General features: G+C 42.2%; 1 protein-coding gene across 1 annotated transcript; it reads left to right on the top strand.

Annotated features, from left to right (window-relative positions):
- The first annotated feature begins 1,176 nt into the window (after positions 1 to 1,176).
- On the top strand, positions 1,177 to 17,515 carry LOC106643380 (angiotensin-converting enzyme). Its single transcript, XM_014358484.3, has 13 exons — positions 1,177 to 1,608; positions 13,902 to 14,175; positions 14,353 to 14,514; positions 14,614 to 14,695; positions 14,780 to 14,920; positions 15,041 to 15,226; positions 15,313 to 15,407; positions 15,489 to 15,640; positions 15,708 to 15,832; positions 15,917 to 16,166; positions 16,246 to 16,332; positions 16,402 to 16,509; positions 16,586 to 17,515. The coding sequence occupies exons 2-13, from the start codon at positions 13,930 to 13,932 to the stop codon at positions 17,127 to 17,129; spliced, it is 2,178 nt and encodes a 725-aa protein (XP_014213970.2). The 5' UTR covers positions 1,177 to 1,608; positions 13,902 to 13,929; the 3' UTR covers positions 17,130 to 17,515.
- The last annotated feature ends 2,525 nt before the right edge of the window (positions 17,516 to 20,040 follow it).

The raw sequence follows: 20,040 nt of genomic DNA, 5'->3' as shown, positions 1-20,040 counted from the left end.
GTAAATGCCATACATATATATATATATACACGAGAGCCAAGCGAGACAGACGGAACGGGCATAGATAGATAGAGGGAAGAACGGCGCGCGGGGCCTTTTGCATCAACGGCGAGCGCCAAAGTGCCGCGCGCTCGAGTAATAGTCTGGCAGTCGCGTGGTTCCTTTCTCGCTGATCGGCAGCAAACTGTCTTACCCATATACTTACGTACACTTCAACTATGGTGTACTCCAACTGACGCTCTTTTACGCGGGAATTCGCCGAAAGTTGCCGATTTACTGGTCGCTTGTGTCTTTTTTCACCAAAGTGGAGCAAAAGGTGCCGATTTTTCATAGATTGGTGTCGTTTTTTTTTTTTTTTTTTTTTTTTCAAAACAAATTTATTACATCCACGCGAGGGAACCAGTGAATCTTCAGGTGCGATCGGTATGAAATCGGTTGAGTTTCGGTACTTCGATAGTCACGGGGAAAGATCGGCACCGACGTCCGTGTGAATACATACTTACTGGAAAATCGGCGACGGAGCGTGTTTCGCGGTTAACACAAATCGGCGGCGATCGTTGATCTCGCTATAAGAATTGCAAATGGGGAAGGTCGTCAGTCGCGTCGTCGGCGCGGAAAATTCGCTGGTTCTAATTCAAAAGTATAACGAAGCGTGCGCCGGGGCGTCTGTTTCCCGACTCGTTGCGTTGCTGCACAGTTATTGTAAAAGGGAGGCGAACACTTTTTTTTTCTTTGCACGCTGTGCGCAGTGAACGTTTTCGCGGCTGTGGTCGATTTTACATTGCGTTTTCCGTAAACTGATAGTCCAGTGGTCGATTGGTGCGATGATGAAATCACGATTTTGATTTTTGCAGTAGACTTCTCGGTAAAAGGAAATCAATGATTCAGCCTTGATGGTAAACGAAAAAAAAAAAAAAAAAAAAATCATCGTGCTATCAAAACAAGCAATTAAAACCGACCGATTTAATTGAGAGTTTGATAAACGAACGCTCGGGAGCGAGAAAATTTTCCAAATCACGCAACGCGAAAGTGCAAGTGTCGATTATCGCGTGATCTTCGGATACTATAACGATTGGACTTGACGTTGCCTCTGTAGATGATCTTTGCACGATCTTGAAACAAAAAAAAAAATAAATAAAACCGATATTGTGACGCTCTTTTTTACGTGATTTTTGCATAACGTTTTTTGTATCGGTGCGATCGATGCAGCATCCAATAAAAAAAAAAAGAAAAAAAAAATTACCTTCATAGAAGCGTAATCACATATCATTCAGTCGTCAAGCAGCACTCGACAAGTCAGCGAAAAGTCAATCCATCCACGCGAAAATACACGCGTCGTTTATCCATCGTGACTTTCGGATCTGCTGGCCTCTCGATCGGCAACAAAAACCCGCGACAACAGCGCCAGTATGACAATTTTTTTTTTTTTTTTCGCGCTAACTTGTGTACTTTTTTGTTCCCATTGAAGAATACGACGAGGAGGAGGAGGAGGAGGCCAAAGTGCGATTGGAAAAACATAACGACTCACGTAGAGGACAACTGCGTGCTGTAACTATCCAGTATATCCACAACATAGTCGGCGAGAACGGAGGATTTACGTAATTTTAGGTTTGTTTTCCCATGCCACCTATACATTATTACTGTTTATCGCAACGCCAGCCAGCTACTTGTCTGCGGTTTCGACGTTGTCTTTTCCTTTTGCTCCATTTTTTTTTTTTCTTCGGAGAGTCTATAAAGCACATCGGCTGGTATACGTATAAGTAGGTATAGGGGAGACGGTATTTTTGCGTCTGGGGTTCCTGCTGCCCCGGAGGGAGGGAGCAAAAAATCGGCAGAGGAACGCGCCGGACAACCGGTTCGGATAGCCTCTATTGGACCTTTTTTTGTTTACCCATCTTCTTCTTCCCCAGTTTTGTTTCCACCCTGCGATCGGCCCTCGTAATTTTAATTGCCGCTTCTCTGCCACTGTTAACGTTCGCAATGGAATTTATACCGGCACCCGGTACCTCTGAAATATTCGCCGAGCCCACCCTGATGGTGTATGCTTCACGCGGGAACAATGACTTTCCTTTCCCCACGCTTTTCCCTCGGAAAACTGAATTTGACGAAAGCTCGCCAAAGTACTCGAAACTCGGGACTATACGATAATGTCACCGGGTTTTTCGACCCCCACCTCCTGCCCCGCTGTGTTTGGTGCCATTCATAAACTGAGCGTAAAAAAAAAAAAAAAACAATCCGCGCAACCCCCTATCGGTCGCTAACTTTGAAAACTGTACGTGTTGCTCTCGCAATGCACGACAGCTTGAATGTAATAACGCACAACGCAATATTAAGTTGTTTTTGTTTGCCATTCCAATCGAGAGCCGAGATCCTATCAAAGGGGATCACTCGTTGAATAGACAATTATGTTCGACGCAGCCTGTCGTAATACTTGGCTAGGTGCATCATCTATACAGCTGTCGGACGCGAAAAATTTGTTACATGTCGAGAATCTGCGGTTGAATTTTCTCGATCGAAACGAGAAGCTGACTATATAATATGTTCTGTTTCTCGTATCGCGTGGATTTTTACTCTGTTTTTTACTGCTTGGTGTCGGCGAAAGACTTTTTTTTTTTTTTTTTTTTTTTTTTTTTTTTAATAAGATTTCAAAATCGGATACATTTTTGACATCGTCATTAAAAATGACCCATCTTGTACCAACCGACAAAAATATGCAGTGGAATCTACAATGGTTTATTTTTTTATTTTCAAAAACTCATTGTAAACGTAAATTAATCGAAACAGCTTTTCTTTTTCGCTCCAATTTCGTCATTTAATTTTAATCTAATATTAGCACCAGACAAAAACTTAACGTGTAAATGGACAAGTAGCATATACGTATAGTCGGGAGGGTGAGTTTATAATTAAACTACATGGGCCGTTTCTGTGTTTACGCGCCGCAGAGCGTAATATACGCACGGATCATGTAAAAGAAGGGATAGGAGCAGTGGTACACCATACAGTCGGTAAAATTACACGTGAGTTCGTTTAACAATCATAATTATTTGCACGCAGTATATAATCAAAGCAAAAACACGTAGCGTTCGCCAAATAATGGAATGTTTAATGCAAGTCGCCTTTTTTACGCGTCGCGAACAATGGCTCGACAGTTCGGCCGTGTAACAGAGGTATGCGCAAGAGTCGATCGTTCGGTAAAAATTGACATGTCACATCAATAATAATTAGCGATCAATTCCAAAGCCGAGAGAAATCAAAGAGAATTATCAACTCCCACCTATACTGCCGATGTGTATTCTTATCAGTTCACGGGTAAAAATCACGTTGCGATATCTTATCGGTAGTCCTCGTTTTACATAATTATCCCAATTAGTAGGCATAACCAATGAACCGTCAAGAAGAAAAAAAAAACAAGACGACGATGAAAGAAAAAGCTCCCGAAAGTCTGACGGGCCGACTGACTCGAGCGTGAAAAGAACATCTCTCGCGCCACGCCAATTTAAATCACTCACTCCCCCTCGAATAAAAAAAAAAAAAAGAGGATGAGGTATGGTAATCGAGAGCAATGTAGCATCACCCGCTAGTAGCGTATTACGTTTAATATACTGTCCCTAATAGGCGTATCTGTGTAAACGAGTCAAGGGAGAAAAAAGGACCTCGGCTGGTCGCGGAGGATCAGAGATCGGCAAAAGGCGCACTGGCCGGTGGATGAGAGGAGAGGAGAGAGATATTATACACAGTCTGGACTCCTTGGAGGCTCGTTTGGGCGTACAGGAACCAAACCACCTGCCGCTCTGCCCCCCCCCACCCTTTTCTCTTTCCCCGTACTCGACCTCCTCTTCTCTTCCTTTTTCCATTCTCTCTCTCTTTTTTTTTTTAAATCGCTTTCTAGGGATCACACGCACACGTAACACACGTAAGAGTAACGAAAGACGCGGCTTATCCCTCAACAAAATTTTTTTTTTCCTTTTTTTTTTACATCCACAATGTACAAGCACGAACATGGTTTGCCCGATGCTCAAATGAGCGTAGGTCGTTGTAGTATACGTAAGTTACAGTTGATACTCACCGGCTCTCTTTACTTGCTGCTTATACATTTTTTACCCTTTCGGTGCGAAGGAGAGGAGAGTCCTTCCTTCCTTCCTATCCTTTGTTTTTTTATTTTTTTTTATTTTAATGTGCGTCACATTACTCGCAGATGTGACACACGCGAGGGGAAGGCTTTATTCGTATGCGAGGGTGTCGCGACGCTTGACTTCACCCTCGTGGATTGTTGTTGCTGTTTTTTTCTCGTTTTGATCGATCGGTCTTTTAGGGACAGTTGGAGATTTTTTTTTTGTTTTCCTGCTACGGTCACGTCCCGAATTTAGAGTTACGCGATCGGGGGGGAGGAATCATTTGGGCTTTTTAGGAATCGCGAGATGATTTTTGTTTTAACAAAAAAAAAAAGAGTTTACCAACACACACTATTCTCTTCGATACATTAATTTCCTCCTCGGTCGATGATGCAATATCCAATCCAGTAAGTACACTCGCGTTCCATCGTATGATTCTCCAATGGACATTTTTTTAGCTTCTTTTTCGATTTGCCAACTATATCGGCGTTTGGTTGAAAATGCAGATGCGTCTTCAATTGGATTATAATATTTCCTCGTGCATAGGATAGCAGTCCGGAGTATGATGCTCAGATGAATGTACACCGTCCCTGCGCTGATAAATCGATCGAGTAAATGTACCCGACTGTTGTGATAATAGCGTATTTTTAATGACCCTTTGCGCGAATCTAGACTTGATTGAATACGAGTAACTTTTAAAATTCCCCGCCTCGATCGCGGAATTTTATTATTATTCTCTGCTGTCGCTGGTCCAAGACACACAAGACACACACTTGTTCGTTCGGAACAGCGGAATGATTGTCGATGACTAATAACCCCGTAATCTGATGATCCCATTGGTTATCAAACCGAGTGGAATGATCGAGTAGTACAGGCATGTACTACGAAAATAATCTTAATTTATCGAGAAAAAAAAAAAAAAGATGATTAAATCATTTACGTGAACGATTGTAAATAGATGTTTTTTTCAGAAAATATAAGTCGAGGCCAGCTTTCGGAATTTATATTTCCCAATGCGATTGATCGATCGTTCGGTCTACACGCGCATTTGTGTATAACATGCAAATGAACGAGCGTAATCGTCGTTTCTTCCTTTTTTTTTCCAAGATTAATACATAATGCGGTCATTATAGAATATACGTACGTATAACGATTCGAGAGGGGAAATTGCAATCGAAAAAGTAGCGCAAACACCTTCAATGTCTCGGAGGTCCTAGTATTGAAGCTTTAATCGACTCAGTGGAAAAGCTCGGGAAGCAATCATCCAACTACCTTAAAAAAAAAGAAAAAAGTTGACCATTTACAAAAAAAAGGCACTTTTCGCGTAAAAATTTTGCCGCGCAAATGAGAGGGTTATTAGCTCGGGCTGGCCGAAAAAAACGCCCATTGTTCTCCATCCCTCGCGCGCGCGTAGGTACGAGTTTTCGCGCATTCAGCTCGCAAATGCAAATATACATGGGGCAGAGTGCGCTTCGAGAGGAAAGACGGACGGGAGCTCGGCCAAATTGACCCAACGCATACAATGACAATAGTAACAACGGTAATTACAAAGGGGGATGGGGGTAAAAAAAAAAAAAGGGCCAGGCTCCCCCCCTTTTTATTCTTTTTGCCTTTGAAGGAAAAATTTTTCGGGCAGCCGTACGCACCGCCGATTTGCATAATCGCGCGAAATAAAAGCCATCCAGCGGCGCGCCGGGAAATGGATTACTGCCTCGCTCGGCTCGACAGAAAGAAGGGAGATTCCCCATAGCGTGAGCTGAAAAATTAATGCTCGGAATTTCAGCTTCCATCACGACTATACGCGGGTGGGGGGGGGGGGGGGACGAGATTTTCGGTCGGACGATGAGCGATGCCGTGTCGACGAAAATTGAATAAACATGGGCCGGATCGCGTAAACATTAAAAGGGCACGCGACAAAGGATACACCCGCGGATTTGTATGGCTCCAGGGGGAGGTGATGGATTTCGAATTAGGAGAGCGGGGCACCGTGAGCTTCGCTCTTATGGGCGCGATTCCCCGAAGTGGTCCACGGGATCTCTTCTTCGGTGTGTGTATATCATATGGGAGGCTTATCTCTCCGCGCTAAGAGCCAAATTTACGGGTTTGAAAGACATTATTGTTGAAACGCATACATTTAAATCCGAAGAGCTGTGTCGTCCAGTGGTTGGTTGTTGTTTTTTTTCATTTTATAAACCATCGTCTCAGGTATGGCAGACGAGAAAAAAAAAAAAAAAAAAAAAAAAAAAAAAAAAAAATTAGCTCCAAAAACTTGGTCCTCGATGGCAAACGTTATGACAAATTTCTGTAGTTGATATTTCTTTGCCACAGGAGGGAAAACTCGTGAAAAATCTCGATTGTGCACGTGAGGTTTTCAAGCATCGGACACATGTTCTGTCACATCGGAAGGATGACCACATAAATCTGATTTTCTTATCAGTCACCTATACTTAACATGCCACGAGAGCAGTAGCGGAACGAGTAAAAAAAGGGAACGACTCTCCCTTTGTAACCTTCAGCTGTAAGAACCGCAATTATTTGTTACGTCTTGGGCAGCCATAGTCGGACGGAAGTGCTTTTTTTTAGCGTATAATCGCGAGCTTTCGTACGTCTGCGTCTGAATTCCACGATTATCGAGTGAGCGAAAAAAAAAAAAAAAAAGTGGAAGATAACGCGAGCACGTGCTCAATCGCGAGGAAAAAGGTACCGGGCGAGCTTTCGATGCTTCGGATTATTATACTCGTGACGCGCGTTTCGCGTACCAGAGAGCGCGCTTTGTTCGTCCCCATCACTGGAAGTCGTGAACTTTCGCACGGTGTTTATCGCTCCCTCGCGGAAACACTGCACTACCGCGTGTCTCCCGTCTCTCTTCCCTCCAAATAGATATTTATATTTTGTTAAACAGAAAAATCAACCGTTTCTTGCATCCATACACGCGTTTATTTGATTATTGGTTTTCGGTTACTTCTTCGGAATCAAATGCTACTCTTATCCGCGGTGGAAAAAAAAGTTCAAGGTCTTCGCTATCAATGTCAAGGTCTGCGTTTCGTGTGATTTCGTCGGGAGTTGCTGTATGTTTACCAAGGGAAATAAAGAGATGACATATAAGTGCTGTGACGACAAATCGGAGTTTTGCAAAAATTTAGTTCGCGCGGCAGCTGGAATTACTCGTTACGTAAGTGCAGTCGTGTCTCGGGTATGGATTACATGGGTATAATATACACTGCGTCGTTTACTTTTTACTGAACTGTGTGACATTTTATCTGTACAAAAAGTATGTTATGGTGTGCTGGTAGTAACGCGTTTTTGATAAGAATATTATTGCAGTACGACAGTAATACGTACATGCATTGGAACGACCTAATTTTTCGTGTATATAAAAAAAAAAAATAATGTAATTTAAAAAGTAGCCCTTAATTTACCTAACAAAGTACTTACTTTTTTACTGATTGCGCAGTCAAATGGAAAATTTTAATTTTTGCAGCAATCTCTGGGCAAACGAGACTTTTACCCAGGGCACACTTTCGTTTCACCTTACATCGAACAATTTGTTTTGCCGAAGCATACGGAACATTCCCATAGCAATCGACACATTATTATTATTTTTTTTTCCCTGCATTGGCATAAGCATAGATACATTGCAATAGCCACTGACGTGGTTGCAAACAATTGTTCGCGTGTAACTCACGTAACACCTGCTTTCTTTTCGATATATACACCCAATACAATCGTAAACAGGGCACATAACTTTACGTATAGGCAGTTGGGCTAATTTTCATCACCAATAACCAAAAGTGTTTACTTCCACCTTATGATTGTTTTCAAGCACCAACACCAACGCGCATATAATACACGTGTAATGGTTTAGATTCCTCGCGGCGGATCGCGCACTTTCTTCAAAAGAGATATAATATATCTCCAAGGCGGTTCCAAAGGAGAGGCAGTGCAAAGAGAAATGGCAAAGAAACCGCAAGAGTAGCACAATTTTCTCACGACCAGTGGCCTCTCTCTACCTCCACTATCCCATTTGTATACCTATATGATACACGAAACGGCCAAGAAAGAAGGTAAAAAAAAAAAAAAAAAAAAAAAAAAAACACGCGACTGGGTAGGATTTTTCTTCGCATGATGTACGACTTTGACTTTCCGCGTGCGAGGATGGCGTCCCTTCCTAGTCCCTCCGATAATTGCGACGATCACAAGGTAAAAGTCCCTACTTTGGCACGCCGATTTACTCACGTTACACTTACATACACCCTTTCGTGATTTCTTTCTATAATGACACTATAATTATAATATTTTCAGTTCAAAGAGGACGAGCTAGTTAAAAAAAATGTTTTTTAATAATTAGAGTCGCTCAGATGCACTTGCACATTTCCAGTAACATATGGATACATCATATACACCTATGCCCATACTGTTAGAAGGACTGGTTTCGTATGTATATATACACATTCCTTTATTAAGTGGCCGTACAGACAGACCGACAGAGCATTACGTACTCCGAAGCTTGTACATTTTGATTGTGTTTGAATTGTATTAACCGACCGTCGTCTCTGCCGTGGTATCTTTCCGTCCGTTTCACTTTGGTGCGCCCGTGCTTCGGGGCTCTCTTTGCTTGGTGTACGTGGTTATACCGTGGTATATTATATCAGTGGTACGGACTTTGTTAACTAGTTGGGGCATTGTCGGTTTCGTTTCGAATTTCGATGCGCTGAAAGTGGACGGAAGTTTTGGAGGTATACGCCACATACGCCAATGTTATTCGATCTCGAGGGTACGAGGATTCGGCCTCCCTTTCTTCAAGATCTCGTATGATGCTTATTCGGACGAATGGCAATGCGATGGCTTCTTTAAAACAAAATTTTTACTCGATTTCGCGGTCAAAACTTTGCAAGCAGTATTTTCATTTGTCACAAAAGTTATCATTTTTTTTAGGAGACATTGTGTTTTATATGGATATGAAAAGCAACCGTAATCTCTTTTATTTCCAAAGAGAGGGTGTAGCCAAATTAACAAATTGGACAAACACTTTCGACAATTGCAAACTTCAGCTTAACGTAAAGGGGAGATAAAAAAAGTCGGCGATTTAACATTTTCGTGCACGCGATGCACGCGAGTTTTTTCATGCCGGTATAGGAACGGAAATAAGTGAGCTTGACTATATATGTATGTATAAAAAAAAGAACTGTATTATGAGATGATATATATCATGTCGACGTTGTGTATTGGGGATTGAATAATTCATTCAGTCGTCATTTAATTTAGTCACATCAGGTTTAAATTTACTTTGTTTACATCCCAAATATAAACTACGATCAAAAATCAAAATAAACCTCGTCCTCTTCGCTCCTCCTCGAGAAGCACGTCATCTGATACGTCATTGCTATCTGTTGTTTCCAAGAATTATCGAAAAAACAAGCACAAGCCAAAAATCAGAGAGAGCACCTCTTCCGCATTACTGTAACGTGAATATGATGCTGTGCGGCGCGTATAGGGAAAAACCGGAAATTTGTGACTCAATGTCCACACACGTGATATCTGAAATGCTGATTATGAGATCAGTGAAAGCATAACAAACAGGTGGAACATTGGGAGGGACTGATAATCACGACTATAGACAAATGCATCCATACTCGTTATTGTAAACACATGTTTTTTGATGCCATGAAAATAATATCAACTTTTCTAACATGAGATACTATGTTGTTTTTTATTTTTTTTGCGTTTAAAATCAGTTAATAAATTGAATGAATAAATTAAAGAAAGATAGTAGTCGTATGAAATGAAGGAATAACATAGTGACATTCCATTGGTATTGCGGGAAAAGCCCTCTAGTCGTTCGACCAAGTGCGGCAAATCGGCGGCAACCGATTACCGATTTTTCCCCGCAAGCCTTTTGCAACCTCAACCGAAATCTTTCAAAAAACCCCATACACCTGCAGCATAAAATTACGCATTTTGTTTGCCAAACGATTTTTTCCCGAGAAATAAATCGGTTCGTCTCTCCGTGCATGCATCTCGAAGCGAAATAGAAGCAATAACGACATAGACACTGACACCGCGACCAAAAGAACAAGCGAAAATTGAAGAGCGCCCGGGTGGGTTGTCTTCCTCGATCCGCGCTCTATTACTAGCACAGCTTCCAACGCTTTCTCTCTCTCTCTCTTTCTCTAATTAAGGGTACTTGTGAGTGCTCTTGTGTCTCTATTAACGGCGCCTCTGAAAAATCTGCACATGTATGCACACCCATACGTATATATATATATATGAAGTTCTACGCGCAGTTGACGTCGTCATCGTCGTCGTTGGTATATGTACAATGTACATATATATATGTACATGCGTATAAATAAAAGCCGACAATTGAGTCGAGCCTACGAATTGAGCTACGTTATTGGTTCTTAGCCGCTCACGCCACCTTATACACACATATACACGCGTGTGCACTGTGCATGCTTTCGCTCATACGTATGTACCTATACGTATACATATATATATATATATATTTCTGCACGATCTCTCTTTCGCGCGAATCTGCACGCGTGCGTGCGTACATTTGTCTATATACACATATATATATGAAACGTATGTAAGTACACGTCTCGTGTCTTATGAGAGTAGCGTATAAAGAGTATTGAAAAATTCGCTGTCGAGCGCGTTATGCGCGTTACTTACTTATCATTATTATTATCATTATTATGATTATTGCTATTGTTGTTCTCATAGCATTGTATTCAAGATCTCCGATGGGTATATATAATATGTACATTGTACCGTGCAATACTCGTACAAAAGGTATATATATATGTATCATAAATGAGAGTATAGTGGCTATTACACACATTTTTATAGTATCGTATAGATAATATATATATACATGAGATTTTTGCTCTAAACGCCATCGCGCACCCCATCGGAGTTTTCTTTTGTACACGTATAGCGACCAGCACGTAAATTATAACTATATACGGTCCAGCTGGAAATCGCTGAACACGCGCAATTCAATTTTCTTTTCTTTTTTCCCTCCCTTTTCGAGAGGAGCAGATATTCTCCTTGGCACGATAGACGATTAGGTGCGTCTCCCTTTTACACGGTGTATGTTTGTGTTAGGAGGGAGGTTTTTGTCTGCGCACTGCACCGCCCTATATGATTATTATTTATATATATGTAGTTATTGTACCGATAGGTATACATAGGGGAGACCGTGTTGTATTGCCTTGACGACATTATTTTTATTCCCACCCCGTATAGAGTACAAAGAGAAAATAATCGAGCAAGTTTTTACGCACAAATTTTATCACTTGATCTATCGAAATTTTAAGATTTACGCACATTTTTGTACATATATTTTCTCGCGTCAGAGCTGCAGTTCATTTTGAATTAACGAAAGTTTGAATTATCATTGCTATTGTCGGGAAATGAATGACGGTGGCAACGGTAATACCTGTACCAGCAAAAGGCTTGATTGTCCGATGATTTGTCGGTGTCCGGAGTCTCTCGATGAATGAAGTCTCTCCACACATATAATAATAATACCAGTATCGCATGAAAGAAGAAATTCTCGTCTATACGTACATGTATATATAGTATACTCATTGGGGGGGAACCTTGAAAACCTGTTTGTCACATACATTGGGATTAATCACGATTTCACGCTGTTGATTACGATAAATTAAATAATTTGTATAGTAGTACGAGGTAACCGATGTTTACAAATTTCTCTGGTGTGTAAAAATTTTTTTTTTTTTTTAATAGTACATTCGCGTCACGAGCTTCGTCGAAAATTTTCGTATTTTTAGCATAGCAATTTTTGATACGATTTTCCTCCCTGGCAGAATCATGCATTATTCCCAGCACATGTTCAAGTACGCAATATGCAAAAAGCGCGCTGCTCGACAAAAACATTTTAGTGCGTCACTCGTTATTAGTTTCCTTTTTTCTCTCTCTCTCTCTCTCTCCAAGAAATAGTTCCATCACCCACAAAAAATGGAAAAAAAATGATGGCCTTCGGAAAATCGAGTTTATTATTTTGCAGGGATTCGATCAAACCTATGTGTACACATTGTTCCGTAATACCTGCAACCGCGTCCCCAACCAACATAACACCCACAAATCGGCGCGTTACAATATTTTCCACAGCGCTTGGATCAACATCGGTATGTTAGTGCAATCGATTTCTCTTTCTCTATACGATTATAATGTGCATCGAATACCCATGCGGCGCGTGTGTCCGAGAGGGAATTGAATTGCAGCGCCAAAGTCATACGATGACGGCGTGACGTAGGACCAGCTGGTGCGTCCCACCCGATTCGATCGCGAGGTCGGGCTATCGCTTGCCATACATCATTTCTCTCGGACATCTGAAAACTCTATTTTCCGGTCTATAATTTTTTTTTTTTTTTTTTTTTTTTTTCACCAAAATAATGTTAATACATCCCTTTGACGAGTAATCAATTTGAACGAATTGGTGTGTGGGAAGAAAAGGGGGGGAGTGGGCGCTTCGAAGATAAAAACGATAAAAATCCGATGCATCGTCTAAAAATAACATCGCGCGACGTACGGTAATTAGAATCACGGCCTCGCTCTCCTCGTCCCATAATGGGAACAATCTAGTCTTTTGAGAATAATTTTTTTTTTCTTTTTTTTTTTTTTTTCGCGCATAACGCCTCGTTCGCGTTGGCTCGTCGTCATCTCTCGGCGTAATTTCGCATTTTCGTCACGCGACGCTCTTCCACGTAATAAACGCTTCTTCTTTTGCTTTTGCCTCTCATGTATAAAATATATGGACATGAGGAATCGAGCAGATACTTTTGCGGTTTTTTTTTTCAGCCGTAATCGGTGCAAAAGATAATCGTTTCGATTAACAATCATACGTTTCTTTCTCTCCTTTTTTAAGAATGTCGAAAAATTGATTCTTCCACGTATACCTGATGAGCCGGAAAAAAAAAAAAAATCGAAAATAGTCTAATATCCATCGATCGAGTAACCGAAATCGTCCGGTACTCACGACAGCCTCGGGCAATTTGAAACCTCAATTTCTCACGGCGATGAATATAATAATACCTCGACCTCCGTCGCCGTCCCTTCTCCTTTTTTTTTTTTTTTCGTCGTAACTCTCGTACCTACACACACATATATAATATGATACCGACTGTCGCGAGCTATCGCGAATGAAACGACCAAACGAACTTTAATTAGATTGAATTTGAGCGGCGAATGTCGATTGCCCGGCCTGGGGTCATGTGCCGATGAAAAATGTGGACTCCCTCGCGCGTTCTATACACACGGGCGTTCGGATGTAAAGGGAATGAACAAAAATCAGATTATACCCACGAATCGTGCCATCCCAAAAATATGCAATAAAAACACAAAGTACAATTCTACAAAAAAAAAAATTCTTCTCAAGTATCTCTTATTGTTATAACGAACATCAGAGCACGTAATGACAAAAGCCCGATTGGCCAACAAATGGCCATTTGCGCAGTTGTAATAGCGAAGCCATCGCCGCGCATACCGATTAATTAATGTTTAAGCGGGCGATCGGTATACATGTGTGTGTGCACATATTATACTCGGAGCAAAGAAACAAACCCAACAGCTCGCGCGCCTTCGAACAATGACTTTCGCGTGTGTTATTATCATTATGTCATCCGTGACGCAAACAGCTGCCCGATCCCCGAGTGTAGCGCCAAGGGGCAGCTGAGTCCTGCGAGATGTGAGAAAAAAAAAAAAAAAAAAAAAAAAAAAAAAAAATCATCCACCTTACAGTTATACGGTGAAATTCAATAGTTGCAGGGTGGAAAAAGGTGGGCGAGGAATGCTTTCGAAATCCGCGGGCGCCCTACTCCTCGGCGGACTCCTGCTGTTGGTCTCGTGCTCCACCGCGGAGGATCAGGACCTCCTGCAGGACGACGAGCCGTACCTGGTGGACAACTTTGAGCGCACCCTCGACACCGCCATCGAGCTCAGCGAGTACGACTACGAGGACTCGTGTAAACCCCTCGCAGAGGCCGAGTGGAGCTTTTTGCACGGGGCTAAGGATCCCTCGGCGCTTCGACAATGGGTGAGACGACAAACCGATCAATCCCCGATCCATCAAAAGTGCTTTACATTTCATTCGATCGTTTACAAGCTTTGCTTGCAACTACATCATTTACACGTCAATCCTTGGAATCTAATTCACCCAATAACCCCCTCTCGTTTGCACTTTATTTGCAAATTAAAAGTAAAACCCTTTCAGAAAGCCGCTCAATTAGAGTTTGCGGCGTTTAAAAAATGGGAGAGGGACAACATGACGGAGCAGTTCAACAGCACGGTCGACGAGACCGAGGCTCTGGGCTACAAGCTCTCGGTGCTGAAGAGGCCGGGCGACGCGGGCTTAGATAACACCGATTACGCCCAGGTGAGCCTATATATATATATACAATTATATTGTACCGGCTGACTATAGATTTCTCGCGCTCCCCCTAAGTTATAACATAATCGATAATATTCGATGCAGCTCGTTGCATTCGTCGGTGAGAACCGAGTGCTCCAGTCCACAGCGAGACATTCAAATGGCAGCAGGAACCTCACCCGTGCCGGTACCGATCATTCATCGTTATAAAAAACTTTTTTTTTTGTTTTTATTTTTTTTTTGGTATAAATTGACGCGATCGTTATTGTAGAAGTCGAATTCCTGCTGGCGCACAACGCCAAGGCAGAGGAGAAGCTCAAAGCGTGGAGCGCCTGGCATCGAAACTTTGACGACCAAGTCGACAACTTTACGAGGATACTCCAATTGGCGCAAAAGGCTGCTCTCGCCAACGGTAGGTACTTTATTTGGATTTTTCTAAGGAAATCGCTACACCGGAAAAGACCGTATTTTCATGTACAATGATAAATTCTCGAGGGCAAGTTGACGCGTGTGCTTTGTGACATTTTTACAGGAAAAGCCGACGTGCGGAGCTACTGGGAGATGCTGAGCGGCGAGCCCGACGCGTACGAGGCTCACAAGAATCAGTTGGACCGGTTGACCGGTTTGCGCTCGAAACTCGCTGACTTTGCGCGCAAACGGCTGGCCAAGAAGTACGGAGCCGAGACGAGGAACGACAGCATCGCTGCGCACTTGCTGGGTGAGCTTTTGCTACGACTCTTGTTCCAGTTGCATTTTCGATTCGATTCGCCAAGTATGGTTTTTTTTTTTTTTTATCCACCAAAGGTTCGCTCATCGGCGACGACTGGACCAACATAGCGTTGTACGCCGCACCCGAGCCCAAACTCATCTACGAGCTGCGGCCAAAGTTCTGGGAAAAAGTAAGCTTTGGTTTCGAGTGAAAAAACCTCACCAATGAGTTGAGACTCGGTTACACGAATAACCGATGGTTTCTTTTGCAGAAGCTGGTCGGCGAGAATCTGTTCCGAGTGGCTGCGGGCTTGGGCAAGAGGTTCCTCGCCCAGGCCATGCGAGGTGAATTTTTGACCAGCAGCAACTTTAACGGCGAGTGCCCGGGCCACCTGGTCAATTTTTGCGAGGTGGGCAAACTGAGGTGAGTCTTTTTTTTTTTTTTTATTGAATCAACGATCAAATGTAAAGGTTGATGTTGCGCCCGACAGGCTGTCCACCTGCAGCGAGCCGTCCATACGGTACTACCTGAACGCGCACAGGATCGTGGCCAAGGTTCTGGTCAACCAGTTGTCTTCCAAAATCCCGATCCTAAACGACTTGAACAGGTATCCAGGTACGTGCGAGTGTCAATCACAAATAAAAAAAAAAAGGAAAAAGAAAGCCGTCAAAGTTAATTTCGCGCTCGTAAACCCCGCAGTTTTGGAGGAAGGGGTGGCGGAGTTGTTCTCCCTGCTGGCGGCGAGTCCGGCGTGGCTGCACCACGTGGGCCTGATCGACGGGGACATGGCTGGTACGGAGGAGGCCAATATGATGTCCCTGGCCATCACTGCCCTGGACGTCCTGCCGCGGTTGGCGTACTACGACGCGGCCGACAGGTGGAGGCTCGAGGCCATAGAGAAGAACGAGACGGATCCCAAAAAGTTGGTGGCCGACTGGTGGTCGAGCAGGTGAGCTACTCCATCGGGTAATGGGGGTTTTTCAAAACCAGTTGAATTTTAATTTAAATAACTACCGCACGACCAATAGACTGGCCTACGAGTACGTGAACGCGGACGAGGAGCTACCCACCTTCTTGACCGACGAGCACATCGTTGCCAACAAGCCCTACCTTCCGTAAGTTTTTTCATTTTGTAGTTTTTATTCCAACCGCTATAAATTCGTGTGATTTTTTTTTATTTTTAGGAAACTGCTGGGCATCGTGCTCGCCTTCCAGATGTACGAGTTTATCTTCCAGTCCACCGACGTCAGGCAGGAGCCCTTCGACAAGAGCCCCTACAACCACAAGTTCGTGTGAGTATATATATGCCGGTCTTTGAAAAAAAGAAAAGTCACCTTGAGGAGTGAAAGTAACATTTGCCGGGTTCAGTTACATGGTGCAAAACAACTCGGAGAACTGGAAGACCCTGTTGGAGAAGTTCATGGGGATAACCGAGGTGTCGGCGCAGCCGCTGAACGAGTACTTTAGCGAGCTGGAGTACTACTTGGAGGGCCACGAGGAGTCGGAGGAGGCGAGCTTCGACCTGAACGCCAAGGAGATCGAGCTCGAGTCGGTGGAGAAGAGAGAGCGTAAGATATTCAACACGCCCACCACCACCACGACGACCACCACCACCACCACGACCACTACGACGGCCAGGCCGACCAAGACAAAGACAAAGACGACGAAGGTCAAACCCAAGGACTCGCTGACCCTCGACAGTAGCAGCGAGAAGCCGAGAGATGTCTGGAACCATCTCGACGACGAGCTGATGATGGAAGACGAGCAGGACGATGGGAGGTTGAAGACCGGGAGGAGCACGGCTGTGTGGGCGGTGAGCGCTGCGCTGGTGGTCGTGTTGGTGGTTTGCATCGTCGCGATCTTCGGGAGACGGCGCTGCACCAGGACGCCGAGGAACCGTAGGTACGTCTAGGGCCACGAGGAGAGGGCTCCGGGCGATCCTGGTCCTCAAATATTGGCTACCCACGTGGAAGAGGGCACAGCTGGCTAGAGAGGACGCTTTATCGTAGCGCTCCAGTGGCCGGTGTGTTTCTCTCCGTTAACATTCCATTGAGCGATGATTGTCACCGTTACTTTTAAAATTTTTTGTATAAAGTGCGCGAGCGAGGATGGAGGCAGTGTGTTGTTCACGGCGAAACAATAATTTGTTCGACTTGTGAATTTTTACACGGAGCAATTGTGTTTTACGTGTGCACGATTCGTCTGGTTAACAGATTTTTATGTGTATATAAATCGGCACAACGTGATTATTTGTTTCGAGGCTAGACTCGATTTTTCCAAACGTTTGTGTTATTAAAAGCGTAAAAAAAAAAAGAAAAAGAAATGAAATCTCTACAATCGACTCTATTACTGTAAAATGTACTCGTGCCAAAACTACTGCCATTTTTTTTTTAACAATTTTTAATGTATAATATATACATTGAAATCTCAAGAAGAAAAAAAACGTTTGACTATTAGATTTGGGAGCCAATAATATTTTTCTCTACGTAGGCGGCTTCTCCTCCGATACTCCCGTGTCTTTTTTAAATAGACAATTGTATGCATGTACTTTTCCATGCAGTCCTTATACTTAATGTATAGGGATTTTGAGTCTCTTAGTAATTTTTATTAGAGTCAATCGACTATAAATTATTATTATGTATAAAAAAAGATGAGAGAAGCAGTTTTTACAATTAACAGTATTATTAACGTACTGTGAAATAATTACACGTGTGTGTATACACATTACGCATACATACGTATATATGTAAGTCATTAAGCTCAAGATGCTCGATGCATTGATGCACAAAATATTCCTAGTAAATAGTTGAACAGCGCAAGGATATGAAGTATGACTGGAATTTAAAAAAATAAAAACAATCACGAATAACGTTGGAACTGGAGCCACGTGTCTTATTTTTTAAAATTACTTTTTAAAATTATAATACACTCTTGTATTTATACGTGTCGATGAGTGGATCATATGAAAAAATATCAACTTTAAGTTTGAGTGTACGTATACATTATACGAAACGAAAGACTTTTTGTCTCTCGTCAAACTGTAACTTTAGGTTTTTCCTCGTCTGTGTAATTTTTGTTTGGTCAAATGCGTACAACACACGACTGTTACATTTTTACAATAAAACCGGATTGCACGCGCGTTTCAGTCGTGACGCCTCGATCGCGAGGATTTATATTTTTTATAAAATTATTTATTTTGTACCTTATATTATATACATTTCGAAGCTAACAATAATAATAACAATGATAATATAAAAATAGTAATGATGATAAGTATACAAAAAGCAATAATAAAATCCTACACATTTAGGTACGAGAATTGTATAATCATAAATATAATGAACGAGTTTTATTTTTACATCCAACACATTCAAATCACTCGGAGCTATTATTTTTTCTAATGGCATGACGAGAAAAAATTAATAGTGTTATTGTTGTCATTGCGTTGTTTTGTTGGAGCTCTCGATTGTTGCAAGGCATTACATAATGCCGTTGGAACGTCGCTTTGCAATATGCTGATTAGCCATTGTCATTGAAACAGAACGTTTTAATTATACCTGCAGATTGACATACACCTAGTTGTAATTTTTCCTTTTTTTTTTTTTTCATTGCGAAAAATCGTCATGTGCTTTTTGCAATTTTATCGATTACTAAGTGAATTTTTCAGACGACTGATACTGATTTCGATAAAATTAATAGTTGTTGTATACTATTGATTTTACTGTAAAAAAAGGCGCTTTATTTGGGGGAGTTATCGGCGGAGCAACTTGAAGCTATTTTAGTTTGACGCATCTCCAGCAGATATCGGAAGTCATGCGTTTTTCGAAGTATTCACAATATCGCAGTACCTATTTATTATTAAATAAAGCATGTAAGAAAAAGTGTTTCTACAATTTTCATCTTTTACGATAATTTTTCAATTCAATTTACAGCAAAATTACAAAAAAACCATATAAATGATCGAATTTGCAAAACAGGAGTCAAGATCAAGATATTATGTCTTGAATTTTCTTATTACTCGGCCAAACTGAGATATCGACATATTTCTCCTCTTTTCGAAACACTCGCAAAAAAAAAAAAAAAAAAAAAAAAAAAAGGAAAAAAATCCAAACCACCACTTCCAAGAGGAAAAGTAGAGGCAGCAAAAAAAGTTTTCCCAAAGTCGATACATCCCGCACTTCCCTTGCGCCCATAAAAAGAAAAGGTGAATTCCAAACGACAGAGAAGTGCCTCCCGATAGAACGAGCAAAGCAAACCCGCCTCCGTACATATATTTTTCGCTCCAGTTGCAATGTGTACCCACACACATTCGTGTATTTGGCAGGGATAGGCCGACTGGGTGGCATACGCGGGGGGCAATAAAACTCCCTCCGAGATCTGCTGCTTCAATTTTTCTTTCCTCCCTCGCTTTTCGGGAGGATTGCTCCGAGGCGCTTGCCTGGGGGGGTCTCGAGATACACCCGCCGTGGATTTATAAATGTGCACGATATACAGGCAAGCTCGATTCTTTATACGTGGCTCAAGTTTAATGAAGCGCGTCGGGTTTGTTTTGTGGTATTTAGAAAGCGATATGCGATAGCGCTTTTTCTATAGTTAACGTTATCATTTTTACAATCGACATGGGCTGCGAACGTTTACTCGGTCTCTCGGAAATTTTATCGAAATTCAATTTTTATCGATTCCTCGTTTTTTATCGTGCAATTCCTAAAACAAGTATAGGTACATTACATTCAAGTGGCTAAATCTATAAAAATGGGATTCTGATTTTTCAAATCGGACACGCCTTGTAAATCCATTATTACGGGACTAAAAGTTTCATTACA

This window comes from Copidosoma floridanum, unplaced genomic scaffold (genome assembly GCF_036245765.1).
Source record: "Copidosoma floridanum isolate Cflo_tuat_1 unplaced genomic scaffold, Cflo_Japanese_pri ptg000030l, whole genome shotgun sequence".
NCBI lineage: Eukaryota > Metazoa > Arthropoda > Insecta > Hymenoptera > Encyrtidae > Copidosoma > Copidosoma floridanum.
Note: the sequence above shows the minus strand (reverse complement) of the source record. Positions and strands in the feature narration are given on the sequence as shown.

What these genes read in the sequence shown, in the direction of transcription:
- LOC106643380 (XM_014358484.3), top strand. Translation starts at nt 13,930, where the DNA reads ATGCTTTCGAAATCCGCGGGCGCCCTACTCCTCGGCGGACTCCTGCTG. An exon ending in CATCGCTGCGCACTTGCTGG is followed by an intron (nt 15,227 to 15,312) that starts GTGAGCTTTTGC and finishes TATCCACCAAAG; the next exon opens with GTTCGCTCATCGGCGACGAC. An exon ending in TGCGAGGTGGGCAAACTGAG is followed by an intron (nt 15,641 to 15,707) that starts GTGAGTCTTTTT and finishes TGCGCCCGACAG; the next exon opens with GCTGTCCACCTGCAGCGAGC.